The 24,155-nt window shown below is 42.2% G+C and overlaps 1 protein-coding gene across 3 annotated transcripts in view; it reads right to left on the bottom strand.

Moving 5' to 3' along the window:
* Rim (Rab3 interacting molecule) overlaps positions 1 to 24,155 on the bottom strand; it is a 180,041-nt gene that overhangs the window by 124,309 nt on the left and 31,577 nt on the right. For all 3 annotated transcript variants that reach the window (XM_080284281.1, XM_080284282.1, XM_080284280.1), the window contains exon 4: positions 6,021 to 6,643. In XM_080284281.1, the coding sequence (XP_080140407.1) occupies positions 6,021 to 6,643 (623 nt within the window). The remainder of the gene's footprint in view (positions 1 to 6,020; positions 6,644 to 24,155) is intronic.

Below are 24,155 nucleotides of genomic sequence, written 5' to 3' on the forward strand. Positions count from 1 at the left end.
AGGGCTAAATGTATCCTCTCCAGATGGAAGTCTTAACAAAGCTTAATTACATTGTCTGGAGATTGCACGATTAAAACTTAAAAATATGTCATCAGTTGTTAAAATTACACTGACAAGAATAGGGTCCAAAATTCCCTGAAGGTATCATAAATGAAATAAAGTCATTGGAGGGAATATTTAAACCAATGAGAATACGGCCCGAGTCCAGAAGGTGCCAGAAAAAAAAAATAATGGAAATGAAGATGTTAAACCTCTGATAATACTGCCCCAAGTTCCCTAAGGCAGTAAACAAACCAACCACACGCCACGCCGTTCAGTACGGGATGTTGCACAAATTGAATGAAATCGTTTCAAGGTAACTAAAATGAATTGTAGAAGGACGTCATCGTCTTGAAGGGGTTAGAATATTGCCCAAAGTTCCCTGAAGCAGGAGCCAACCACCCACGCGCCACGCCGTTCATCCGAGCAGACCGCCCGATGACGTCACCACAGCTCTGACTCTCACCCCGCGCGCTATTTTGGGAGTTTCATCCCGCCGCTATCGATTTCCTCAGCCTCCTCAGTTGCTGCCTCGCTCCCTGGGTCCCTCCCGTCCTCTTGGCCGCATCCTTCCCCTTGATCATCATTTATTTCAAACCTTTTTCATGCCACGACAATGCCAGATCCGTGATTTTTTTTTTTTTTTTTAATGGAAGAACTGTAAACATTACCGGAATGCTTGCCAAGAGTGGCAACTCCTCCATGTTTTGGGATAACGCGGTGGAAATGTTATCGTCTGTCGCCAGATGCGGAGTTTGTTGCGGAGAAAATAAAAGGGATTTGAAATTAAGACGGTTTCATGTAGGACGGGGGCCAAACGACCTGTGATTGACTCTGCTGTGTGTAAATCATTAACCGTAGAAGTAAGGTTAATGGTTATAGGAAGACATGGAGAAGAGGGTTGTAGAGTGCGTCGCAGTGGACACTCGTGGTGAAGTAGTAGTGGTTGTGATGGTAGTTCTTGTTGTAGCTTTGGGAACTGGGTCAAAACAGCTTGTGTAGTAGCTGTGTGTGGTAACTAATACTAATGGGTAACATGTGAGATTTTGTTAATTATGAACAGTGTAACCAGCTGTGATCGATGATTGCTGTAGCAGTAGTTGTGGTTGTAGAGTATGTTGCTGTGCAGAGAACTGGGTCAAAGCAGCTTCTGTAGTGACTGGATGGTAGCTATTAATAGGCCAATTATGGGTGGCGTGTGAGTTTTTTGTAAATTGTGGACAGTGTAACCAGATTTGATGGGTAGTTGTTGTGGTTGTGATGGTATTGTAGCTTTGAGAACTGGGTCAGAACAGCTTGTGTAGTAATTATGGGTGGTTGCTATTACTAATGATGAACTTTTTTTTTTTTTATTATAAAACAGTTACTATAACAACAGTGATGGATGATGGGTGTAGTAGTGATTGTGGTGGTAATGTTTGTTGTCATGAGAATGAGGTCAGAACAGCTTGTGTAGTAAGTATAGGTTGTAGCTATTAGTACATATTGGTGGCGTGTGGGTGTTTGGTAATTTTGGGCAATGTAACCAGTTGTGATGGTAGATGTGCAAATGTGCTTGTTCAGTCATAGCTGTGGGTATAACCATAGTAATTGCTTGAGGTGAATGTGATGACAGTAGTTGTAATAAATGTAAGATAATGATCTCATTAAACAGACCATGCATTCAACGTACCTGTGTTCTCGTTGCAAATACCTTAATGTCAGTGTTTTTGCTGTTTATATTGTACGTGTTAACCATAATGTATCATTTATAACTACATATTTATGAAATCATGTTTGAAATCAGTATTAGGACATTAATAGTTTATTACCATTAATTTTTGAAAAATTAACTTACCTGGTACTCAGAATTCAGACTACCATCACAACTACTTATATATGCACAAATATATAATAGTCTGATCTGCCTAAATGCATAACTATTCCATATTTGGATCTACCTAAATGCATAATTTCCATAATCCAATCTACCTAAATATATAACTATTCCATAATCTTATCTACCTGTGACCATTGCAACTACTTATAAATCCATAACTATTCCAAAATCTGATCTACCTAATGCTACCTGGCATCTAAAACACGCTATATTCTCTGCACATTAAACTAAAGTACAGTTACACATCCTAGTACACTACTCTTAGGTGACTAAGAGCTGTATTGAAGATAACAAAGGAAACTTCGTAGTACCTCTTTCTCGGCGATCTATTTTGCATATTACACCTTTTGATCCTCTCGTTTGTTAACTGAGATAAACTGTGTCAGTACCCGAAATCTATAAATAACCTGAAAGAGAATACGAAACTGTGATATGCATAATAGATCACCGTGGAAAAGTGCAGCGAAAACCCCTCTGCACCTAGAACACGGCTCGCTGTCTACCCATCTCCACCGCTACTTTCCCAATCAACTAAGCTGAGAACCAGTGAAGTGGAGGGAGGTATAATAAAAACGACAAAAAACCACACGAGAGATATGGATGGACGAGAGAGTGGAAAAAAAAAATAATAGAAATGGAGAGTCAATTCTGAGCAGACAGCAGCATAGCACAGTGAAAGCTGCAGTCGACCACTAGACTACGGGAGTTTTGAAAAAAGTTTGGCTGAAGCTTGGAAGGGTTGACAGGCAGGCGGACAAGCAAGCAGGCAGCCTTACACGTAGACGGGCAGGTAGGCAGACATAGAGCCAGGGAAGGAGAAAAAGGGGGAAAATGCGAGAGAATAAGGTATTAATATACAATCAGACAGGAATGCGTCTGTAGCTCTCCTGTTTAGTTTTGGCTAATTTTGGTATGGTTTAATTTTATCTTGTATTATTAACATACTGAAATTATTTACTCCTGTCGGTCTGATGGCGTACTTTTCAGTTGTTATTTTACAAACCTCCAGATTGTGTTTAATGTTGGAAAGACCTCTTGTGTTGAATGGGTTAATAAGGTTAATGAAGGGGTTAATTGTTTGCAAGTAGCAAGAACAAAATACAAATTACGTACCCGTAGTGAGGGAGTAAAGGGATATCTACTTAACAGTCTGTTATCTGCAATATTGTTGCTTCTTTTTATCATCATTTCTCTAAGAGTCCATCCCAAATTAGAATAACGGTCGGTCACAACTCGCATCCTTCCACACATGCCTATAGTACCTCACTCTAATCCCATCACCTGTAACTATAGTTCGTTCAGAATTGAAGCTACAGTTACGGGTGATGTAGTTAGAATGAGGGAACATCAGCAGGTGTGGAAGGGCATGTATACCAGGAGTAATTGTAATTTGGAAAGGACAGTGAGTTATGTTTTTTCCTCGCCCTCCAGTGTCATGACGAGAGAGTTTTGAGGCAGCAATTATAGCCGTGCCATGTACTGAACTGGTTTATATTATTATTTGGCACCCTCACCGTTCTGAGGGGGTTGGCTGGCTGGCAGGAGCCCAGGAAGAGCTATTTTTGCTCTCAGTTTATCATTTAAAGAGTACTTTTTTATTTATAGCTCACTCGTGATTCATCTACTGATATAGCGGTATTAATACTTTATGACCTATTTATGCAGACATGAGCTTTCGTACTGTATTTTGTCCCCTAATTAGAACACGTTTACTGTAGTTAGTTTGAGTATATTAATTATGCACATGAAACTACTTTTCTTTATGAGTATTTACCTAACTGGTGGCTTAAAATATTGGTTATAAGAGTTAACATAGTATTATGACTACCGACAAGAACCACAGCAACAAGCACACATGCAAGCCAGGCCACATGTAGACACAGGGGGTGCTGGAGTGGGGGTGGGTGGAGGGGTGGGAGTCAGCCAGTAGTACGTGAGAGCGGGGCAGGGGAAGGGCGAGAAGGGGACCAGGGGTTGGGAGGGGCAGGGGCGAGGGTGGGGGCGGCAGCTGCGGGTTGTGGCCCGACTAGACTAAACTCCAGCTGGCTAATACTAGTGGTAAAAATATGTAGTTGAGGGTTTGGTCACTACGCAGTCTGGCGAATCAGTAGCGAACAGTCAGGTAGCGGGCAGTTAGTTGGTGGACAAAAGTATAAGGGCGGCTGAGAGGTATACTGAAGGTCAGGTCATCTGGAGGTCGTCATCATCAACCAGGGCTTCTGCTGCCCATCCAGGTGGCAGCAGACAAGCAGACAGGCGGCCTGCCGCTCGCGTTTCGCACTCTACGCCAGGATCGGCCCAAGCTGGCTAAGCTGCGTTAAGCTGAGAAACCCTAGCACATGAGGCCTACCTATGGTGGTGCTACCAGGGTGAGGCCAGACACCGTGTTACCCTGGCCAGGTATCATACAGTCCCAAGCAGATACCAACCAGTCTCAACAACAGGCACCATACAGTATACATAATCCTATAACAACATTCCTGTAACTACCTGGCCAGGCACCACACTCCCATGACTACCATACACTCCAGTAACTACCATACTCCCCTGGCCAGCTCTCATATGGAGCCAGGTACAGTAACAGACAAAAGTCTTTTTTTGATGCCACACCAATGCTATATCAAACTCTCATTTTCTCCATCTTAACTTAATTTGGCAGCGATGGAAAGAGAGAGAGAGAGAGGGAACGAGAAGATCGATGTAGCAGAGATTAGCTAAGGTAGTCACAACTTTTGTCCTGCGCTGCACCATGCGTTCCTATGCTTGCACTAGTTTGTCTGAGCTACGTATACTGGCATCTCCCAGGCACAAAAGACCCGTGCCGTCATATGCATCACTCAGAGAATGAACTCTAGTGCACAGTTGTTCATGGTTTTCAGTGCACAGTTACTCAGGGTTGTGCTCAGTGCCGTGAGTGGCGCCTCGCGGGGAGACGGACAATGTGGGGGAAACAGGCTTGGTGACAGTGGATTTGAGACAGGCCCGGTGACAGTGAATTTGAGGCAGGAAAATAGAGATTAAGTGAGAGATTAACACAAAACAAACATTACTTACTACGGAACCTGTGTGGGCAAATGTTTATATACACACATATTAATATTATTCATTGGTTAAAACATTACAGCTCATCGATGTTGAAATTTTTACGTCTCGTTCTTAAGAGATTGCATAGTTAGGAGCAATTTTAGATGTGGATGTAGATTATTTGAAAATCAGACAAGCAAAAGTATTCAAGCCATATAAAATGCAATTTAAGGAGAAAGACATGAAGAACTTAAACCAGGCAGAGGGAACTTTGGGCATGTTAGGCTCGTCGTCTCTGATCGGCCCGTATAACAGTATTCACTCCCATTCTCAAGCACCAGAGTCGTGAGGGTCGGTATACAAGATGCACTGAGGGAGAAGATTCCTTAATGTAAAGAGGACCCAACACAGTCGTACCTATTGTAGTAATATGGTTCCAAGTTGAAGCATCATGTCAAGAATTTTTTGGAGGATTATATTCAAACTTTTTTCATCAGATATTACACCGTGCTGTAAACTATTCTGTAACAAGACCCAACTATCAACCAGTGTGGGTTGTAGTGACTGCCTTCACCCATCCTTAAGCAGGAAAAGGTAAACATGATGATGATGATCCTTTGAAATTGTTCAGTATCTTCAGCAAGTCCAGTCAAAAACTTCTAGTGCAGTGAAAGCAAGCCTACGGACGGAGGCTGACTGTGCTGACTTGTCCTTCTTTGTCAACCTTGACTTTGAAATATCGATGAAGAATCTTTCCTAGTGAAGTGGTTTCGTAACGTATTTTGTTTCAACATTTCTAGTATGTATGAGGTGACGAGATGAAGGACGTGAGAGGGCAAATATGGGTACCTGGTGTGATAGGCTAGTCACGAGACACGAGGCAATTGCTATGGCCACACCTGTCCCCCGCCACCCGACCCGATACACATCTGCCTGAGCAACTGTCTTAACCTCGTGGAATACTGCATAAAGAGGGACTATCCTGAGACCTGCTGGACTATCAGGAAGGCAGCTGAACTATGAGGACAACTGAACTATGGGAAAACTAGCTACGCAACGTGAAACAAAACATACGTACTCTGTACACCCTGGGCACCTCGCCCTTGCTCGAGTCCTCACTGGAGTTAAAGTTACTACTCGTGCCCGAGTCAATGCCGCTATCTTTGGTCTGGGAGTCCTGGGATTCCTGTCGCTCGGCTTCCCACAGTTCCTTGCGGGCGGCGGGCAGAGGAAGTTCCCTGCCGCCCGCCCACTGAGGCAGCCGACGCCCCACCCCAACTGCCGGCTCACGGGGGGCGCTCACCATCAGGGGCAGCCGGGGCGGTTCGTCCTCGTAATAAACACAAGAGGTACTAGTCCACCTGGGGTCCACGCCCCCCTCCAGGTCCTCCGGCGTGTCCCAACCTTCTGAGTTAAAGCGCACTGTTTTCTTTCTTCGTTCCGTGTAGTTTCTGTTATCAGTTGCCCTACTATCACAATATTCCTCACTTACTTCGTTAGCGTAAGTTCTCTCTAGGCGGTTGAGATATTGGTTGTATCGGTGGCGGTACTTGTCAGCCAGGTCCCTGGGGAATGCCTCCACACCCAGCCCATAGTCCCGTATCTCATCCTTGGGCAGTCGGTAGTCCCTGTGGTAGTGCTTCTCCCGCCGCGCCCCCCCGGCCTGGCTCAGCCCCGGCCCACAGTACTGGTTCATATGCCCTGTGGGTTACACATTCACACCTCACTACACTGCCCAGCCGGCCTCGAGGGGGGGGGCAGGAGACCAGGGGGCGCCGCGCCATCAGACCACACCACCACCAACACGCCCCCCCCACCCTTCCTCCCACCCACCCACTTGGACCCACACCCAGCCACATGCACCACACCACACCACGGTGACACTACCCACATCTCTAAATTTCATCTAATTTGTTTCATGATCCAAGTCACTGAAAATCTGCATGAAAAATTAAATAATGCTAGTGTCATCTGTTACTTTCCGTGTAAGTCAAGACTCAACACTGTGATGCCGCACTGTCTGTTTAACAATAAGCAATATTTCATCCCTAAACTGTGCTGTTGTATTGACGACAGCAGGTTAAAGCAGATAGTTGATGTCCCTGTTAGTATCCCTAGTACATTCAACTCGAGCAAACAAATCAAAACTAATTATTGATGAAGGCAAGAGTCCCTCAGGGTTCCCTGGGCGTGCAGCATGACTTTCGAAAAGAGCCAAAAAAAAAAGTTTTATGCTTAACTGTTGGATAGTCTTTTTTTTTTTTGTAAACAATGCTTCTGTCATCAGAACATTAATTAAATAAAAATAATTCACTAGTTACTGGAAAGACAAACTCACAGTTGCAGACGGAAATTTTACTCTGAATAGTTTGGGCAACAACTGTGACCCTCCTCAGTGGGCAGCTAGAGGCTCTTTCTGTACCTCCTGCCAACCACTGACGTAAGTAACAGTTGTTGCCGAAATTATTCGGCATGAACCTTTCGTCTGCCATTATTGGTTTTCCTTATCATGCATTAATAACGTCTTTGTGAGTTCAGTCATTAGTTATTGACTGTACGGGGAATATGTATATCTTCTTTATTAGGCAAAGTTTTGCAGTGTGAGTGTTCTTCAGCATTTTGCCCATGGTAAAGGCTAAACAGGAATATATTCTTTCACAGATGTCAGTCAATAACCGTACCGTATTTGCGAAAGTCATGCGTCAACCCGTGTTTAAAAAAAAAAAAAAAAAAAAGAAAAACTAGAAAGTGACATTGTTAACTGCCTGCTTCAATTCCCATAACGCTGTCGTCACTACAACCCCTATTTCTCTTCCCCCCCAAGGCGGGCACGAAGCCTGCCCCCTACCCCCTATCCACTATATAACAGCTGGCGGCGGTGGGTGTGAGTGGTGGGTGGTGGGTGCGAGCGGCCTGCTTGGCATGGGTCCCCCTGCCGGAGACGCCGAGGAGTGTGTAGAGCGGAGACGAGGAGGGCGGAGGGCAGGCATGCAGACGGACAGCAACACAGGAGAAAGTTGGAAAGGAACCAAGGAAGGCTTGAGGGGAACAAAAAGTAATTAAGGGGCATGGAGGAGCAGGAAGGTATAGGAGTTACGGCAAGGGCTCACACGCTCCAAAGTTTTTAATAGAAGACGAAGTTTCGAACATGAATATTTGCAGCCTTCATTCACAAAAATGAAGCTTCATACCACAAAAATTAAGCCCTGAATTAGATCAATGCAAATTTGAGCCACAAAAGAAGTTGATTTAGCTTATATAATTTAAGCAGCATGAGAAAATCGCAAGACGTACAGAGAGAGAAAGAGAGAGGCGACAAAATACAAGACAGCGATGGGTAGGGACGTGAGCGCGTGAGCCCCGGCAAACAGGTAAGTGTCTGCACGAACCAACTGAACGAACAAGCATGAGTTTACGATCGATCGTGGTGGGACGCGGCGTGAGTGAGGGAAGCAGGGACACACACGCTGCTCAGGGCTGGAACACAACACCAAATTAAAATAGTCAATAAATTAATAAACTAAAAAAGAAATTATGTTGAACCAAAGGTTGGAACGAAACGTAAAGTATGAACATCTCGCGCAGTTCCACGTTATGATTCAGTGGTGTGCTACTTGACAGAACGAAGAATCCGGATAATATAAAACCACGTTGGCTGTGACAAGTACTGACGCCTGACACACGGACTCGGCCTACCCAGTGAAGTGCAACGTAATCACATGTACTCTCTAGTAACTTTAAAAGTACCGTGGCGGAGCTTGATGTAATAAGAGAATCTAACATTATTTGTTGTGCATCAAAATAACGTAGAGCTTAATATTGGTGAAATTTATCAGTGAACTCTACATTGACACGAGTGAGACTTGAGAGTGATGTAAACCTAAGAATGATGAAATGTACAGTCATGGAAACTGGCAGAGGATGGAGCTTTAAAATAGTGTAAAAAAATGAAACACAAGAAGGATAGAACGTCAAAGTAGTATGGAAACTGTTAGTGATGGAACCATTCAGTGGTGGACGCTGGATCCGGAAAGAAAAATGGCATGATTATGTCATGAAACCTAACACTGCTGAACCAGATGTGGTGGTGGGACCTGAAACACAAGAAGCTACGTATGATTTAAGCTTGATAACGTGATGGAGCAGCAAGCAAGGTAGAACATGAATTTCTATTGATGTGACAGTGACGGAACTCGGCGCTAGTGGAAGCTAAAGCAGTGTAAAACCTAACTGGAGGAGTTTTGCAGTGACAGAGCCCGATTCGATGGAATTTGACTGAAACATATTACTCGGGTGATTAATCATTGGTGAAGCTTAATATGATGATGATGATGATGATGATGATGATGGACTCTAGCATGGCTATGAACCTTGACCTTTAGAAAAACTGAATTTGAAGATCATCCATTCACATAGTTACACTGGGAAATTCCTCCATCCATGCTTAACCTCTTCATTACGGTGACGTTCTTTTAAGTTTATTGCCAGCGTCGTACAATTTTACTCAGCAGTGGGGAGGCCTCTGGTAGTGAGGGTGTTTGTGACGCTGTTCCTAACCCATTCACTACGAGAGGTCATCCTATGCCCGTATTCTCGTTGGATAAGGAAGCTTCCTAACACTTCTTCGTGACAGATTTATTTAGCCTATTACACTTAATTACCCTTTTCCGTGTTTGTACAAATCCTTCTAATAGCGCCATGCTCTGCATAAATAATGTACAAAGGGACCTGCCATATCCAAAAATAAATTGCTAAGGAAGAGGTGCTACGGAACTTCCTTAACCAACACGAGTATGGGCCCTAAAGCAGAATAATACTGTCTGGCGGTAGCAGTAATAAAGAAAAGTACGTCCTCGGGTTGAATGGGTTTAAGATGGATGAATGAGGTGAATGAAAAGTGAAGGTCTATGAGGTGAATAAAAGGGGAAGGTCAGTGAGGTGAATAAAAGGGGAAGGTCAATGATGTGAATAAAGGGGAAGGTGAATGAGGTGAATAAGTGGGAGGATGAATGAGGCGAATAAAGGGGAGGATGAATGAAGTGAATAGAAGGCAAGGTGAATGAGGTGAATAAAGGGTAGGGTGAATGAGGTGAATAAAAGGGATGGTGAATGAGGTGAATAGGGTGAATGAGGTGAATAAAGGAGAGGGTGAATGAGGTGAATAAAGGGGAGGGTGAATGAGGTGAATAAAGGGGAGGGTGAAAGAGGAGGCCGTCACTCAAGAATCAAGTGTCTCAAGTGTTCAGGACTAAGTTAGCGTGGCGTTTGTTATTGTTTTTTTTATATTGATTGACGGAGCGTGAGAGCCAGGCCACCTTCTCTCTGGCCTTCGGAAGAAAATGACAGAATGGCTTGGGAAATAATGATGTAAGAAGTAAATGCTGGTGAAATTGGCGAAAGATTTTTTTTCCCTCTGTGATATCGTACAGAGGTGACTCCACATTAATTTTCATCATTTACGCTGTGTGACTTGCAATTCACACATACATATTTCATTTTCTTTCAATATACTCAGTACTATGGGTCGCATTCTAAGTGGCTTTTGGGATGTCATAGCTGATAATTTAGGCGCAGTGTGGAGAATAAGTCGCTAAGGAAAAAATGCTACGAAACATCCCATGTCACCCAAAATAGAGCCCTAAGAGTACCCATGTCAGGCGTCAGTATAGATTCTTATTTATATTTTCATCGGCATTTATATATTAGTTATAAGACTGAGTTAATTAGATACACTGAAACCTGTAGACGGAATTAATAAACTGAAAATATTTAAGCACATTTTAAACACATACCGATTTACTGTTTCAGGAAATAAAGAAATAAAAATACGGAATGCGAATATCAAACACAAATAAATGAAAGTGACTCGCGGTGTAGCACGACCCATGACTTAGTGCAAAACAAAAGCGCATCGAATACTAACATAAACACAACGCCGAGGAAGGAGGAGATGGTGATGGAGGAGGAAGAGGTCGAGGAGGTGGGGGAGGGGGTTGTGGTAGTGTTGGTGGTGGGGGAGGAGGTACGGTGGAGGAAGGATTGGGGTAGGTTGGTAGGGATGGAGGGAAGGAGAGGAGGGAGGGAGAGGAAAGGGAAGGACAATCTCACCGCCAGGAAAGTTTTGATCTTGGCATCAACGATCTCCTGCCGCTGCCGCCTCTCTGACACAGCCTCCACCTCGCCTGGGAGAGAGAGAGAGAAGGAGAAAGGTCAAAGGTCATATCACATAAGGGTCATCGTTATAGAATTTGAGGGCATAGGGAAGGGGAGTTTTAGGTTATATTATTAGAGAGAGAAGAGAGAGAGAGGGGTCAAAGGTCATCTTATGAACAATCATTACCGTATATAATTTGTAGAAACTGGCGAAAACAAATATCGGGTCAAATAATGCTAAAGGAGAGAGAAAGAGAGAGAGGGGGGTCAAAGGTCATCATATGAACTGTCGTTACCGTATATAATTTGTAGGAACTGGGGAAAACAAATATCTGGTCAAATAATGCTAGAGGAGAGAGAGAGAGAGAGAGAGAGAGAGAGAGAGAGAGAGAGAGAGAGAGAGAGAGAGAGAGAGAGAGTCAAAGTCATGTGATATGCCCTCATTATATAATTTTTGGAAAGGAGGGAAAGAAATACCAGAGGTCAAATTACACCAAAGATAAGGTCAAAGGTCATGCCATGTGAGTGGGCTTCTTTATACACGATCACATTCTCTCTCTCTCTCTCTCTCTCTCTCTCTCTCTCTCTCAGAAGAATGAAGGAAAGAAATGCCATGGGTCGTTAAATGTCCATGAAGAAAAAGGTCAGAGATCATATACCAAGTCCCTCATTAGGCTCTTCCATCCAATGACGTATTTCGTTGTTGTTACCACTTGGCGATTTTATTCAGCTTAGAGAAAGAGAGAGAGAGAGAGAGAGAGAGGGAGAGTTTTACGGCTGGTGGGATTACAAACCTTCAAGAACAGCCTCATTAATACTAAGCATGTTCTAATATTGGGTAAAATCGTCTGGTGGTAGCAGTATTAAAATATAAAATAGGTCAAGAACTGAATGGGGATTAACAATTTAGCATTTTTTTGTGGGGGGGTAAGGGAGGTAAAAATAATTTCTGAGGTCAAATAGTGCTAGAAGGATCATATATTGCGATTCTAGGGTCCGTATTCTCGTCAGAGAAGGAGACTGCCTAGCATCTCTCCATTTGCGATTAATTTGCCGTACTACCCATTAGTTCCCTCTTTTTGCTTCGTAGATTGCATGAATAACATACAGGAACACCGTAACGGAGCAGAATCAGAAATAGTACGTAAGGAAGAAGTGTTAGCAAGCTTCCTAACAGCACGAGAATACCGCCCTAGAATTCTCATGTGTTGCGGGGAGGGCTCGTGTGTTGCGGGAAAGGTTTAGTTCGCATTACCAGTGTCTGTCCTTCATCATATTCCACATCATATAACCGTTTACGTGCTGTCTGTCTACTCTTTTTACGTCTACTGATTGCATGGCTGATTAATTATTAGAGTCACAAAGCAACCAAAATGTATGTATTCCGCACACGAGTGGACTGAGCCGTCCCCACAACACAAGAGGTAGAGGGACGCTTACTGACCACCAAGTACACTGAAAAGGTAAACACTTGTCATAATGTTGTAAAGTCTGTCATTATAAAGTGATAGTCATTTGGGGGACGGGAAAGAAAACTGTCAAGATCGTGTAGCGCTTGAAGGGTCATTAAATAATTAAAAAGGTTAAAGGCCACACCGCATATTTCGTTACACACACACACACACACACACACACACACACACACACACACACACACACACACACACACACACACACACACACACACACACACACACACACACACACACACACACACACACACACACACACACACACACACACACACACACACACACACAATATTTTGAGGAAAGGTGATTGTGAGATGGAATCGTGCTAAGTTATTGTATACTGAAGAGGAGACATTCAAAAGTTTTATTAATGTAACTCATCATGTACAGATCAATGCAAAAGTCCGTTCTCCTTTGTTCCTTCTTTTTCAGTGCTGAATGCATTGTTACCCGAAATACATAGTGGACAAAGGTGCACATTATCGCAGACAGATGCATATTATCACCCACAGATGCATATATCATCACCCACAGATGCATATTATCACCCACAGATGCATATTATCACCCACAGATGCATGTAATCACCCACAGATGCATATTATCACCCACAGATGCATGTTATCACCCACAGATGCATGTTATCACCCACAGATGCATGTTATCACCCACGGATGCATATTATCACCCACAGGTGCCTGTTATCGCCCAAAAATGCATATTATCACCCACAGTTGCATATTATCGCCCACAGTCCACTTCGTCACATTTAAGAGTCGACGAATCCAGCAGTGACAGGCAGGCTGGAGATGCGAACGAACTTTGGTATTTCACTGTACAAACAATTCGCTGACAGTGTTTTGGGGGAAATTGGGAAGGGATATGAGTGGGGAAAATTTCGCTAGGTCATTATTATACTCCAGTGGAAACTAACTATAACCAAGTTGTTTTAACCCCTTGAATTTGATGGTGTATTTTTCTTTTTTCCTTATTTCCAAACAGTTCTATTCATCCTTACAGCGCATCATTTATACTCCTTCTTTATTCTTGCTGTTTCCAGACGATTCTATTCAGCCTCAGAAAGCACCACATTACTGAAGGGGTTTTAATGAAGACTGTATTTAACTCCTCCAGTTTGAAAGTCTCTCCAAAGCTGAATAAAATCATATGGAAATGGCCAAAATAAAGTATAAAAGACGTCTCCTTATTCAACAGGAGAAAGAAGTGTGACAGTTCTCTAGGTAATTAATCCATTTAAGGTTGGTACAGCTCTAGTATTTATATTTCCACTAACGTCACATTTTATTCAACTGAGAGTGAGTCATAGGAGCCTGAGTGTTCAATAGCAAAGAGGATATTTTTCAAAGATCATGAGATATAAGGGTCCTCTGTATTATATATTAAGATAAAACCCTTCCGCTGAGTCAAATCGTCGAACGGTAACCTAGCGATGACACACACACACACACACACACACACACACACACACACACACACACACACACACACACACACACACACACACACACACACACACACACACACACATACACAAAACGGATTTGAAAATGATAAATCGAGAATAGCATTTACCTTTCAGAAAAGAGGGCTTTCTTGTTGCTATATAAAATCTTCTGACCGAAGTTGGAAAAATATTATAAGAAACAAATGAGTCGGAATGCGATGTCATAAAGCGCATTCAACTTTATTTTTGTTTTTTCATCTTTTTTCCGTTTATTTACATTATTTATTTATTATTCGCTTATTTTTCAAGGGGGTGAGAGTTGGGGAACGAAATGTCATGGGTTCAAATCGCGTTAGAGGCGTCATTACATACTAGAAGGGTCAGAGGTTAGATTGTGTCGAGTCCCTCATTCCAGGAAGGGGAAGGAGGGGAGAGGGAGATTCTTTAATGGTGTGTTCTTGCTACCACCCGACGATTTTATTCAGCTGTTTATTGTGAGTGGCATGGCGAGTTAATATCTCACTGATTTTGAGAGAGAGAGAGAGAGAGAGAGAGAGAGAGAGAGAGAGAGAGGGAAGGAAGGAAAACAGTGAAGAGGGGAGGGGCAGAGTTTAACAATGGGAATAGGAGAGAGAGAGAGAGAGAGAGAGAATCAAAGGTCATGTTTGTTTTAAGAGAGTGCTTATTATATTATCCGAACACAGTAATTTCCCACACTGATTTTTGAGAGAGAGAGAGAGAGAGAGAGAGAGAGAGAGAGAGAGAGAGAGAGAAGTAAATATCAGAGTTCAGAGTGAGCAGGAAGGCCCATGAGAGAGAGAGAGAGGGGGGGGGGTAATTTTAATCTTCTTGTCATCTCATGTTGGTTTTATGCAGCTCAGGAAAAGCCACCTGTACCGAAGAGGTTAATGAGGACTATATACCTGCGACATCTCCAGTTCAAAAATTCTCTCCAAGATAAATAAATAGTAAAAAATCGGCTGAACGACAAAATAAATAAGAAGACGCTGTGTATCTTTCGTAGTAAGAGGGGGGGAAAAGGTCCATCATCCTTTTCTTTACGATGATTGTTGAGTACACCGCTTCCCGTCCGATCAGCGAAGTTAAGTAACGTTGGGTCTGGTTAGTACTTGGATGGGTGACCGCCTGGGAACACCAGATGCTGTTGGCATCCCTACGTGTCAAGTGAGGGTTGGTGGAGGATTAGTGCCCTTCCCTGTAAAACAATTAACTCTAAGCCCCTGGCCACCCCGTTTGGGATACATGGCGTCTGGCAATGAATGAAAAAATTAATGATTATTATTATTATTATTACTACTGTTATAATTAGTTACTGTTTTTTTTTTTTTTACTTAGCGCGAGGCCTCTCGTAATAAAGGCAATAGACATACACTCCATTACCCTTCCAGTATAATGCCGCCTGTGTGATTATGGATTCTGGTTATGCCCAGGCGATTTTATTCCTCTTGCGAAGGACCTGTTAAACATGTCTACGGATTTTGGAGCGAACATTTAACTACTCTGCTCCAGTGATGTACTATAAATGATGATTATATCTATATAAGGTTAATTTGGACAATATTAGGCAATATAAGATTAATTTTTGCTATATATATATTTTTTTAATCATTGCTGGTACGGGGAAATAATAGAATATTACGTTAATTCACGAGTAGACTGTCTGAGATTAGTTCTAACCATATTTAGTCCCTCCAGAACGAAATCTTCCAGAAGCTGAACAGATGCCTCAAAAAATAAATCAATAAACCCCTTCAGCACGGTAACGTATTTTATATTTTTTTTCCGCTACCCCAGGACGATTTTTTGCAGATAAATCCAAACCTCTTTTAGTGAAGGAGTTAATGAAGATGACGTCAACCCTCTCCCATTTGAAAAATCTCTCCAGAGCTGCATAAAATCGTCTGGTAATAGCAACAGTAAAGTGGAAAACAAATAACCGGACTGAATGTATTAAGAACTACGTCATTGGAGATTAAGTGGTTAAGGTCATTAGTGAGGTCAAGAGGTCAAAGCAGTGTCTCAAGAATTGCCAGTTGTGACGTATTGTGAGGCGAAGTGTGTGTGTGTGTGTGTGTGTGTGTGTGTGTGTGTGTGTGTGTGTGTGTGTGTGTGTTTATGAGAGAGAGAGAGAGAGAGAGAGAGAGAGAGAGAGAGAGAGCACATAATTTTGTTGGGGTAATATCATCATTCTAGAGGTATCAGAGTATACATCTGACGTCACTTATTTCAGAGATGATAACGAAGATGCTATACTGTCAATATAACTGTCTAACCCCCTCACGGTCGGGATATCTCTTATTCTATCGCCGGTATTGCCAGACGATCTTTTTTTAGCTGAGAATGAGTTATAGGAGCTTGAGAATGTAACTACTGGTACATTTATTTTCTTATGATCGAGACAGTTCCGGTATTATAATTCAGGTAGATGATAATATTCAGCTGAGGGGGATGAGGAGGGTCCTATGATGACGATGATGATGATGATGATGATAAAAATGTTGGTATCTTTTAATGATACCAGTGAAGAGGGGGTTGACGATGACGAAGTTAATGATGTTGGTAATATGACACTTGCAAGTAAACAGGTGGATATATTTAAAAAATAATAATGCTAATTAGAAGATTACGTCATCGATAATCGTGGTATTGAAATCGTTGGAAGAATGAGTGCGAATATGACGTCAGTGATAATGGTGACGGTGACGACGTATTAAGTGTGAGTGCGTGCGTGCGTGCGTCACCCATGGTTCCAGAAAGGTCGTTGTTCTGCGGGCGGACTAAGGTCATGGGTCAGCGTCGGCCAAGTGTGCTGCCGTGTACAGTCACTGGCAGGGGATTAAAATCAGGGATTTTGTGTCACCTGATCACACCATTAAATAATCATTAATTCCCACAATCCGATGACGTATTCTGCCCCCCCCCTCCTTTTTTTTATTCTTGCTACATCCAGAAGATTTTTTTTCACCTAAGGACAGTCTTTAAGAGCTGGACAAGTTAGACATAGCCTGCTTTATCTCTTCGCTGTCTGAGGCCCTTCCATAGTTGAATAAAATCATCTAGTGGTACCCTGATCAAAACGAGAAATATGTCATCGCAGTGAAGGTATTAATGAAGAAAGCAGAATATACATCACGAAGAACAAAGCATGGCTGTAGTAAGAGACTCTGAATGCAGTACGAAAGTAAATTCAGCGACTGTAAAATGAATTTTCTATTACAGTCAGTAAAATTTATTTTATTACCAGCTGAATTCGGTCAGAGTTGGATTTAAGTCAGATTTTAACATTCGCAAGAGTATACTCGACACGACTAACACTAATGATTATGAATAGACACGTGAGCTTGAGTTTAGTTAGTATTAGAATTGGTCAGATTCTAATATTCGCAAGAGTAAATTTGATAGGACTGGCAAGACTTATGAGTTAGAGTTCGGTTATCATTAATATGGATCTTAAATTCAATGAGTTGAGATCAGTAGAATACACTATGACCCGCTAATCATAACTCATGGCCAGTCTGTGATAACTCTATGAGATTGCAACTTGAAGTTGGATGATGACGATCTCTAAAACTAACTATTGCCATATCATTTAAGAGAACTACCGCTACACTAACCTACAAGAATGCTTCATTGTGGACTGTGTATATTATTAAAACACACTTGAAATCGGTGTCAGATATCCTCGAATAATTTCTCGACATAAAGGACTGTCTTTGTTCTGACTTTGCCAATGATTCTTGTGATGATCTGAAGAGTAAAAGTAATGGAGTGCATAAAAGTGATGGTAAGTTTTGTCTCGGCATGTGTAAAATTCAGACATTTGCTGTTTATGCCGAAACTCGTGAAAAGAAAAAGAGCATATAAACACTAATGATAATGATGGACTCTGAACTAATTACTATGACTGATAAGTACAGTGTGTCTGCGGTGATGCTGTATGCAAATCAAAGAAAAAAAATCTATGACTCAAATACATTACTAGATGAGGGGATGAACTGATGAATGTGTCAAAACGTGTGTGTGTGTGTGTGTGTGTGTGTGTGTGTGTGTGTGTGTGTGTGTGTGTGTGTGTGTGTGTGTGTGTTCCTTTTTACAGGTCATGATGGCGAAGTCCCACAAGCTGAGAATGGTACGTTAATGTGAACCAAGGTCTGGGACGAAGACTTGTGGAATGAGTGATATTTGGTCAGGACTTAGAGAGAGAGAGAGAGAGAGAGAGAGAGAGAGAGAGAGAGACATACGTACATACAGGCAGGCAGGCAGAGTGGGAGAAATATAAGTGAGAAGAATTATATAAAATAAAAGGACAGAAAGAAAGGGGGAAATACGAAGAAAGGGCGAGGAAAAGAGGGAGAAGGAAAAGACCATGTAAACAGATAGGATGAGAGAGAGAGAGAGAGAGAGAGAGAGAGAGAGAGAGAGAGAGAGAGAGAGAGAGAGAGAATGGAACAGAACGCCCGGAAAATAAGAAAGGACTGGAAAGAAAAGGAGACAGGAGAGAAAGAAAGCAAGAAAGAGATAGAGAAGCCAAAAACTCTCTTTGTAAGGGATGACTTGGTTTTAATAACAGAAAGAAAATTAGTGTGCGTCTCTCTCCGTGTCTTACAGATTTTCGGTATTTTAGTTTTCGTCCATTATTTTCTATTCGTAATTTTTGCAACTTACTTTTATCATCAGGTTCACTTGATCCTTGGTAGCCAATGACGTCATTCATGGTTTAATCTTGCAGTTTTATGATGCTTTTATCTAGTCATAGAGAGATTTCTCGAACTATCTATCTGTCTATCTATCTATTGCCAGACGCCTCAATCCCGTTTGGGGTGGCCACAAACAAATTGCCTCCAAGTCGCCCTGTCCCCCGCCATTTCACTCCCCTGCTCCCAACTCACACCCCCCTCTCTCATATATCTCTCCACCCCATCTCTCCATCTCATCCTCGGCCTCCCCCTCCCTCTCTCCCCCTCCACCTCACTCACATACACTCTCTTCGTCAGTCTTTCACCCTCCATCCTCTCCACATGGCCAAACCACCTCAGTGTGTTCCTCATAACGCTTCCTATCACATCCACATCAACACCACAACGCTCCTTTATATCCTCATTCGTCAGCCTGTCTCTCCATGTGACTCCACAGGCTCGTCTTAAATAACTCATTTTCACGGCTCTCACTCTTGACTTGTGTCCTTCCAACAACGTCCAAGCTTCACTTCCGTACGTTAGAGTTGGTATCACAATACTGTCATGTAGTAACTTTTTCACTTCCATGCTCACTTCCCTGTTTCTTATCACTGCTTTCAAAGAACCAGCAACCTTTCTTCCCTGCTGTACCCTTTCAAGCACTTCACCCTCCAAACCTCCATCCTTACTCATCACACTACCCAAGTACTTAAACGTACTCACATTTTCCAATTCCTCACCATCCAACCTCGCTGTACATTCACTGACTTCACCTCTCTCAAAGACCATCACTTTACTCTTCCCTACATTCACCTTTAGATTCCGTTTCCTACACACTCTCTCAAACTCATCCACCAAGCCTTGCAGCTCTCCTTCGTCTTCACTCAACAACACGGTATCATCTGCAAACAACAGTACAGGGAGTTTCCAAACACTATCCTCTCTCACCAGGGCCACTCCAACATTTCTCGAACTATAGATAGATATTACCTTTATTAGTCCCTTCAATACGAGGCTTCTTAAAGGTTCAGTAAAATCGTCCGAAAGTATCATCATCATCATCATTATCATCATTATCATCCGGACTTCCTTTCCCACCCCAGGGTAGGGTGAGGAGCAGCAGTGTCCAGACAACTCAAATTTGCCCAGTCCAATGGGCCACGCTTCTACCCACTCACCACTCAAACCCCCGGAATCCTGGCTATCTGATATGCCAAAACATTCACCACGTACTGTAGCTTCACATAAACGTATCCGACAGAGTCATTACGGACACTGTCACGTTATAAAGGGGTGTCAAATCCCTGATCATGCGCTTCTCATTACTATATTCATCCAGCCAGCTCGATCTCTTGTCAGTCCCCTAGCCTCACCGACTTCCAAACCTCTCTTCCTCACACACTTATCCACCATATCCCTCCACCTTCGTCGGAGCGAAGAGGCTAACACACGTGGTCCAAAAATTCTAGAAAGATCATTGATAACAAAATCCGTGAGGAGTGATAGCGATCATTTTGACCACCCGGCTGGAGGAGCCTCGGGATGACCCATAAAGCTAAGGGACTATGACGTCAGAGCGCTCCACCAATCAGCGTTAAGGGGGGGCGTGGCTTAAGTCCTGACGTCACCACCTGTTTGTTTGCTTGTAGCATTTTAACTTTATCCGTGGGTGTCTGATAGGTCTGTGGTGTGTATGTGGGTGTGAAAGTTAATGAATATGCTTGTGAAGAGATTAATACCGCTGAGTGGGCACAGAGTGGTATGGTTTAAAAATAGACGTCTACACACACACACACACACACACACACACACACACACACACACATGCGCATTGCCTACGTGCATACATATCCGTACGTATATGAATGTACGCAGTGGAGCAGATGACATAGGTTTATGGAGTTAGAGGACGAGGAGAAAGACGTGGGCGAGGCATAGAAGATGGAGAAGCAAAAAAGGGAAGAAGTGGATGAAAAAACTAGTAAAAGCGTAAAACGAGTAATACCGAAGGAAAAAAAGTAGAAGGAAAGAAAAATAATTTGAGAGAGAGAGAGAGAGAGGGAGAGAGATAACAACAGAAGATATGGAAGCATAATACAAAGGGCGATGGAGTAAAAGGAATGGATTTTGAAAGGAGCAGGAAGATGAAGACAAAAAGGAAAAAGAAGAGTGATAGCAGTGAGATGATGGGAAGGGAGGAAGGGAAGGAAAAGGGGAAGGGAAGGGTTATAGGAACAAGAGGAAGGGGGTGAAAGGAAAAAGGGAAGAGGAAGAGGAGAAGAAAAGAAAAAAAACGAGAGGATTGAGGTGAATGCAGGAGGAGGACAAACGAGGAAGAGTATGAAAAGGAGGCGAAGAAAAGGAACAACTAACGAAACATCTTGGAGGAGGAGGAGGAAGAAAAGGGGGAATAAGAGGATGCAGTAGATGAAAATAATTACATTGATTTAGCCGAGAATGTATATATTTATAATACGTAAAAGGAAGAAAAGAAGAGGAGAAGTATTAGAATAGAGCAGTACAAGGAATTAAACGGAAGAGGATGAAGAAGGGGAAGATAATTATGTTGATATAGTCGAGAAGCAAGAATGAATTATAAGAAAATATGTTGAAGGAAGAGGAGATAGAAGAAAATATAAACTAATAAGCTAAATGTAAGATATATGATTTAGAATATGAACTGCAAAGATGAGGAGGAAAGCTAAAAGAAGCTTTGAGGAAACAGAATACGAGGAATATAGTGGTGAAACACACATTGCAAGCAAGATAAAGTAAACAATAAAGGAAAGGAGAAAACAAAAATGGGAAGAAAAGATAAGAAATGTGGAAAGAGCAAAAATCGATGGATTAACAAAAAAAAAAAAAAATTAAAGGAAAAGGAAAAGGAAATGGGGAGTGAAAGATGAGAAAGGTACGGCCACACTTGCTGAAATATGTGATCGACAGGATGAAACGAAGCAAGGGTTATTCTGAACGTTTGACGGACCCCTGAGACTCGTTGCCTATTGACAATCACATGTTTGGTTTGGAGCAAATGTGGCCGCACCCGAAAGACATAAAAGAAAACGGATAGTAAAGTGGGGATAAGAGAAAAAGAAAAGAGGGATACAGAAAAAAAAAAAAAGAAAAAATAAGAAAAACAGAAAACAGGGTTACAGTATGAGAAAAGAAAACGGAGAGTAAAGGAAACGCGGCAAGAGAAAACGGAAAGATAAGAAAGGGTGGAGATAAAAAAAAAAAAAGAGGAAAAAAGAGAAATAAGTAGGTAAAAAGGGAACAGTGAGAAAAAAGAAAATAAGAATGAAGAACGGAGTGGAAAAATAAAAGAAAAAAAAGAGTAAAATAGAAATTAAAACCACACGAAGCAAGAGAAGGTAAAATAACGCAAAGAGTAAAGGAGAAGAAAAAAAAAAAAATGAAAACACCAAAAAACTGCTATTAAAAGTAAAATTAAACAAGAAAAAGAGGGAAGAGAGAGGAAAAAAAAAAAGATACGGAGGTGAAGCAAAGACAGGAAGAGAAAAGAAAGCTGAGAGTAAATGAGCAGAGATAAAACTGAAATTAAACAACGAAAGAGGAGAAAAGAAAGCTGAGTCAAGGGGAGATGATAAAAGAAAACGGACTGAAGCGGGAAGAAGAATAAAGGAAAAAAACGGAGAATAATAGGAAAACAAAGATAATACAGGGTAAATTAAATAGAAAGAAAAAAAAATGAGGAAGAACGAAGTAAATGTGGAAAGCTACAGTAGAAGTAAAGACGCGAAGAGTAAAGGAGGAAATAAGAAGAAATGCAGTAAAATAACACTTTGAGAAATGAAAACGGAGTAGGGGAACAAAATGACAACGAAAGGTGCCATTAAAGGAGGAAAGCTGAAAAAGGGAAGAAATGGGGTAAGCGAAAGAGGAAAGAAATGATTAAAGAATAGAGGCAATGAAGGACGAAAGGAAAATAGACATTGGGAAGAGGAACTGTAAGAGGAAAGTGAAAACACAAGGAGGGAGAAGTAAGGAAAGGCGTTGTAAGAGAAGAAAGAGAAGAGAGGATAAGATGAGAAAAAAGAAGAGAGGAGATGTACAATGAGAGAAAAAGAAGATAAGTAAGATGACAGAAAAAGAAGAGAGGAGATGTAAGACGAGAGAAAAAGGAGAAGAGGAGATGCAGCATGAGAGAATAAGAGAAGAGAGGTGTAATAAGGAAGGAAAAAAGAGAGAAAGACGAGGTGTTAGAGGGAATGAAAGAGAGTAAAACGAGACAAGGGGGAAAAAACTAACAGAAGGAAAAGAAGAGAAAAAAGTGGGGAGAAAAAGAGAAGATAAGTGCACGGGGGGAAAGGGAAAATACAACAGAGAAAAAGAGAAGAAAAGATGTGTAATAGGAGATAAGAAAGAAGAGAGGAGGCATAAGAGTAAAACAGAGAAGAGAAGGGGTTTAAGAAGAGAAGAGCAGTAGCGATGGAGAAGTTGTGTGGGGTGAGAAACGGGGAAAAAAAGGAATATAGGAAAAAAAGAAGAGATGAGAAAAAAGGAGGAGAAAGGAGGTAAAGAGAGAGAAAAGAGAAGAGTTGTAAATGGGGAGGGAAGAAATGGAAAATAAGAGGAAAGAGAAAAATGATGATTCATGTGTAAGAGGGGAGGAAGAGAAATATGTAGGCGGAGGGAGAAGAGGAGAAAAGATATGTAAGAGGACAGAAAAGACACAAGAAGAAAAAAAAAGAAAGAGAGGCGTAAGAAAGACGAAAGAAGACAAAAACGAGAAAGGAGGTTTATGAAGAGGGAAAGGAGACGAGACAAGGGAGAAAAAGAGAAGGAAAGGAAGTGTAAGAGAGGAGAAGAGAGAAAAAAGAAGAGAAAGAGGAGGTGTAAGAGGAGAGAGGCAGCAGCTGTGGAGGAGTTGTCATGGCGACCACTATGGAACCTCATCTCAGCCTCCCTCCCTCCATTCCATCCTCCTTCTTGAGATGCTGGGAGAGAAGGAGAAAGGAAGAGGGACGGAGGGACAGGCGGAAGGCAAGGAGTGAGGGAAGGATAGAAAAGAAGGGAGAACGGGGAAGGGGGTGGAGTAGAAACGGGGACGAGGGTTGGAAGGATGGGAAATAGGAAGGGAACGAGGGAGGGAAGGCAAGGATGGGTGATGAAGGAGGAATGAAGGAGAAAGAGAATGATGATGGGAGGGAGGGATGGAAAGGGGAAGGGAGGTAGGGAAGGAGGGAAAGGGAGAAGGGAGGAGGGAGAAAAGAAAGAAAGGAGATTAAGGACAAAGGGAGATAACAGAGAAAAGAAAGGACGAAAGGAAATGAGAATGGGAACGGATGGGAAAAGGGACAGAGTGGGGGAGGAAGAGAGAGAAAATAGGGAGGGTTGAGGATAATAAGCGGAGAAAAATAGAAGAGTAAGTTTGGAGGAAGGGAGATGAAGAGAGGAAAGAG

The sequence above is a fragment of the Coenobita brevimanus genome, chromosome 101, assembly GCF_032717465.1.
Source record: "Coenobita brevimanus isolate Jiangsu-jjx chromosome 101, ASM3271746v2, whole genome shotgun sequence".
Taxonomy (NCBI): Eukaryota; Metazoa; Arthropoda; class Malacostraca; order Decapoda; family Coenobitidae; genus Coenobita; species Coenobita brevimanus.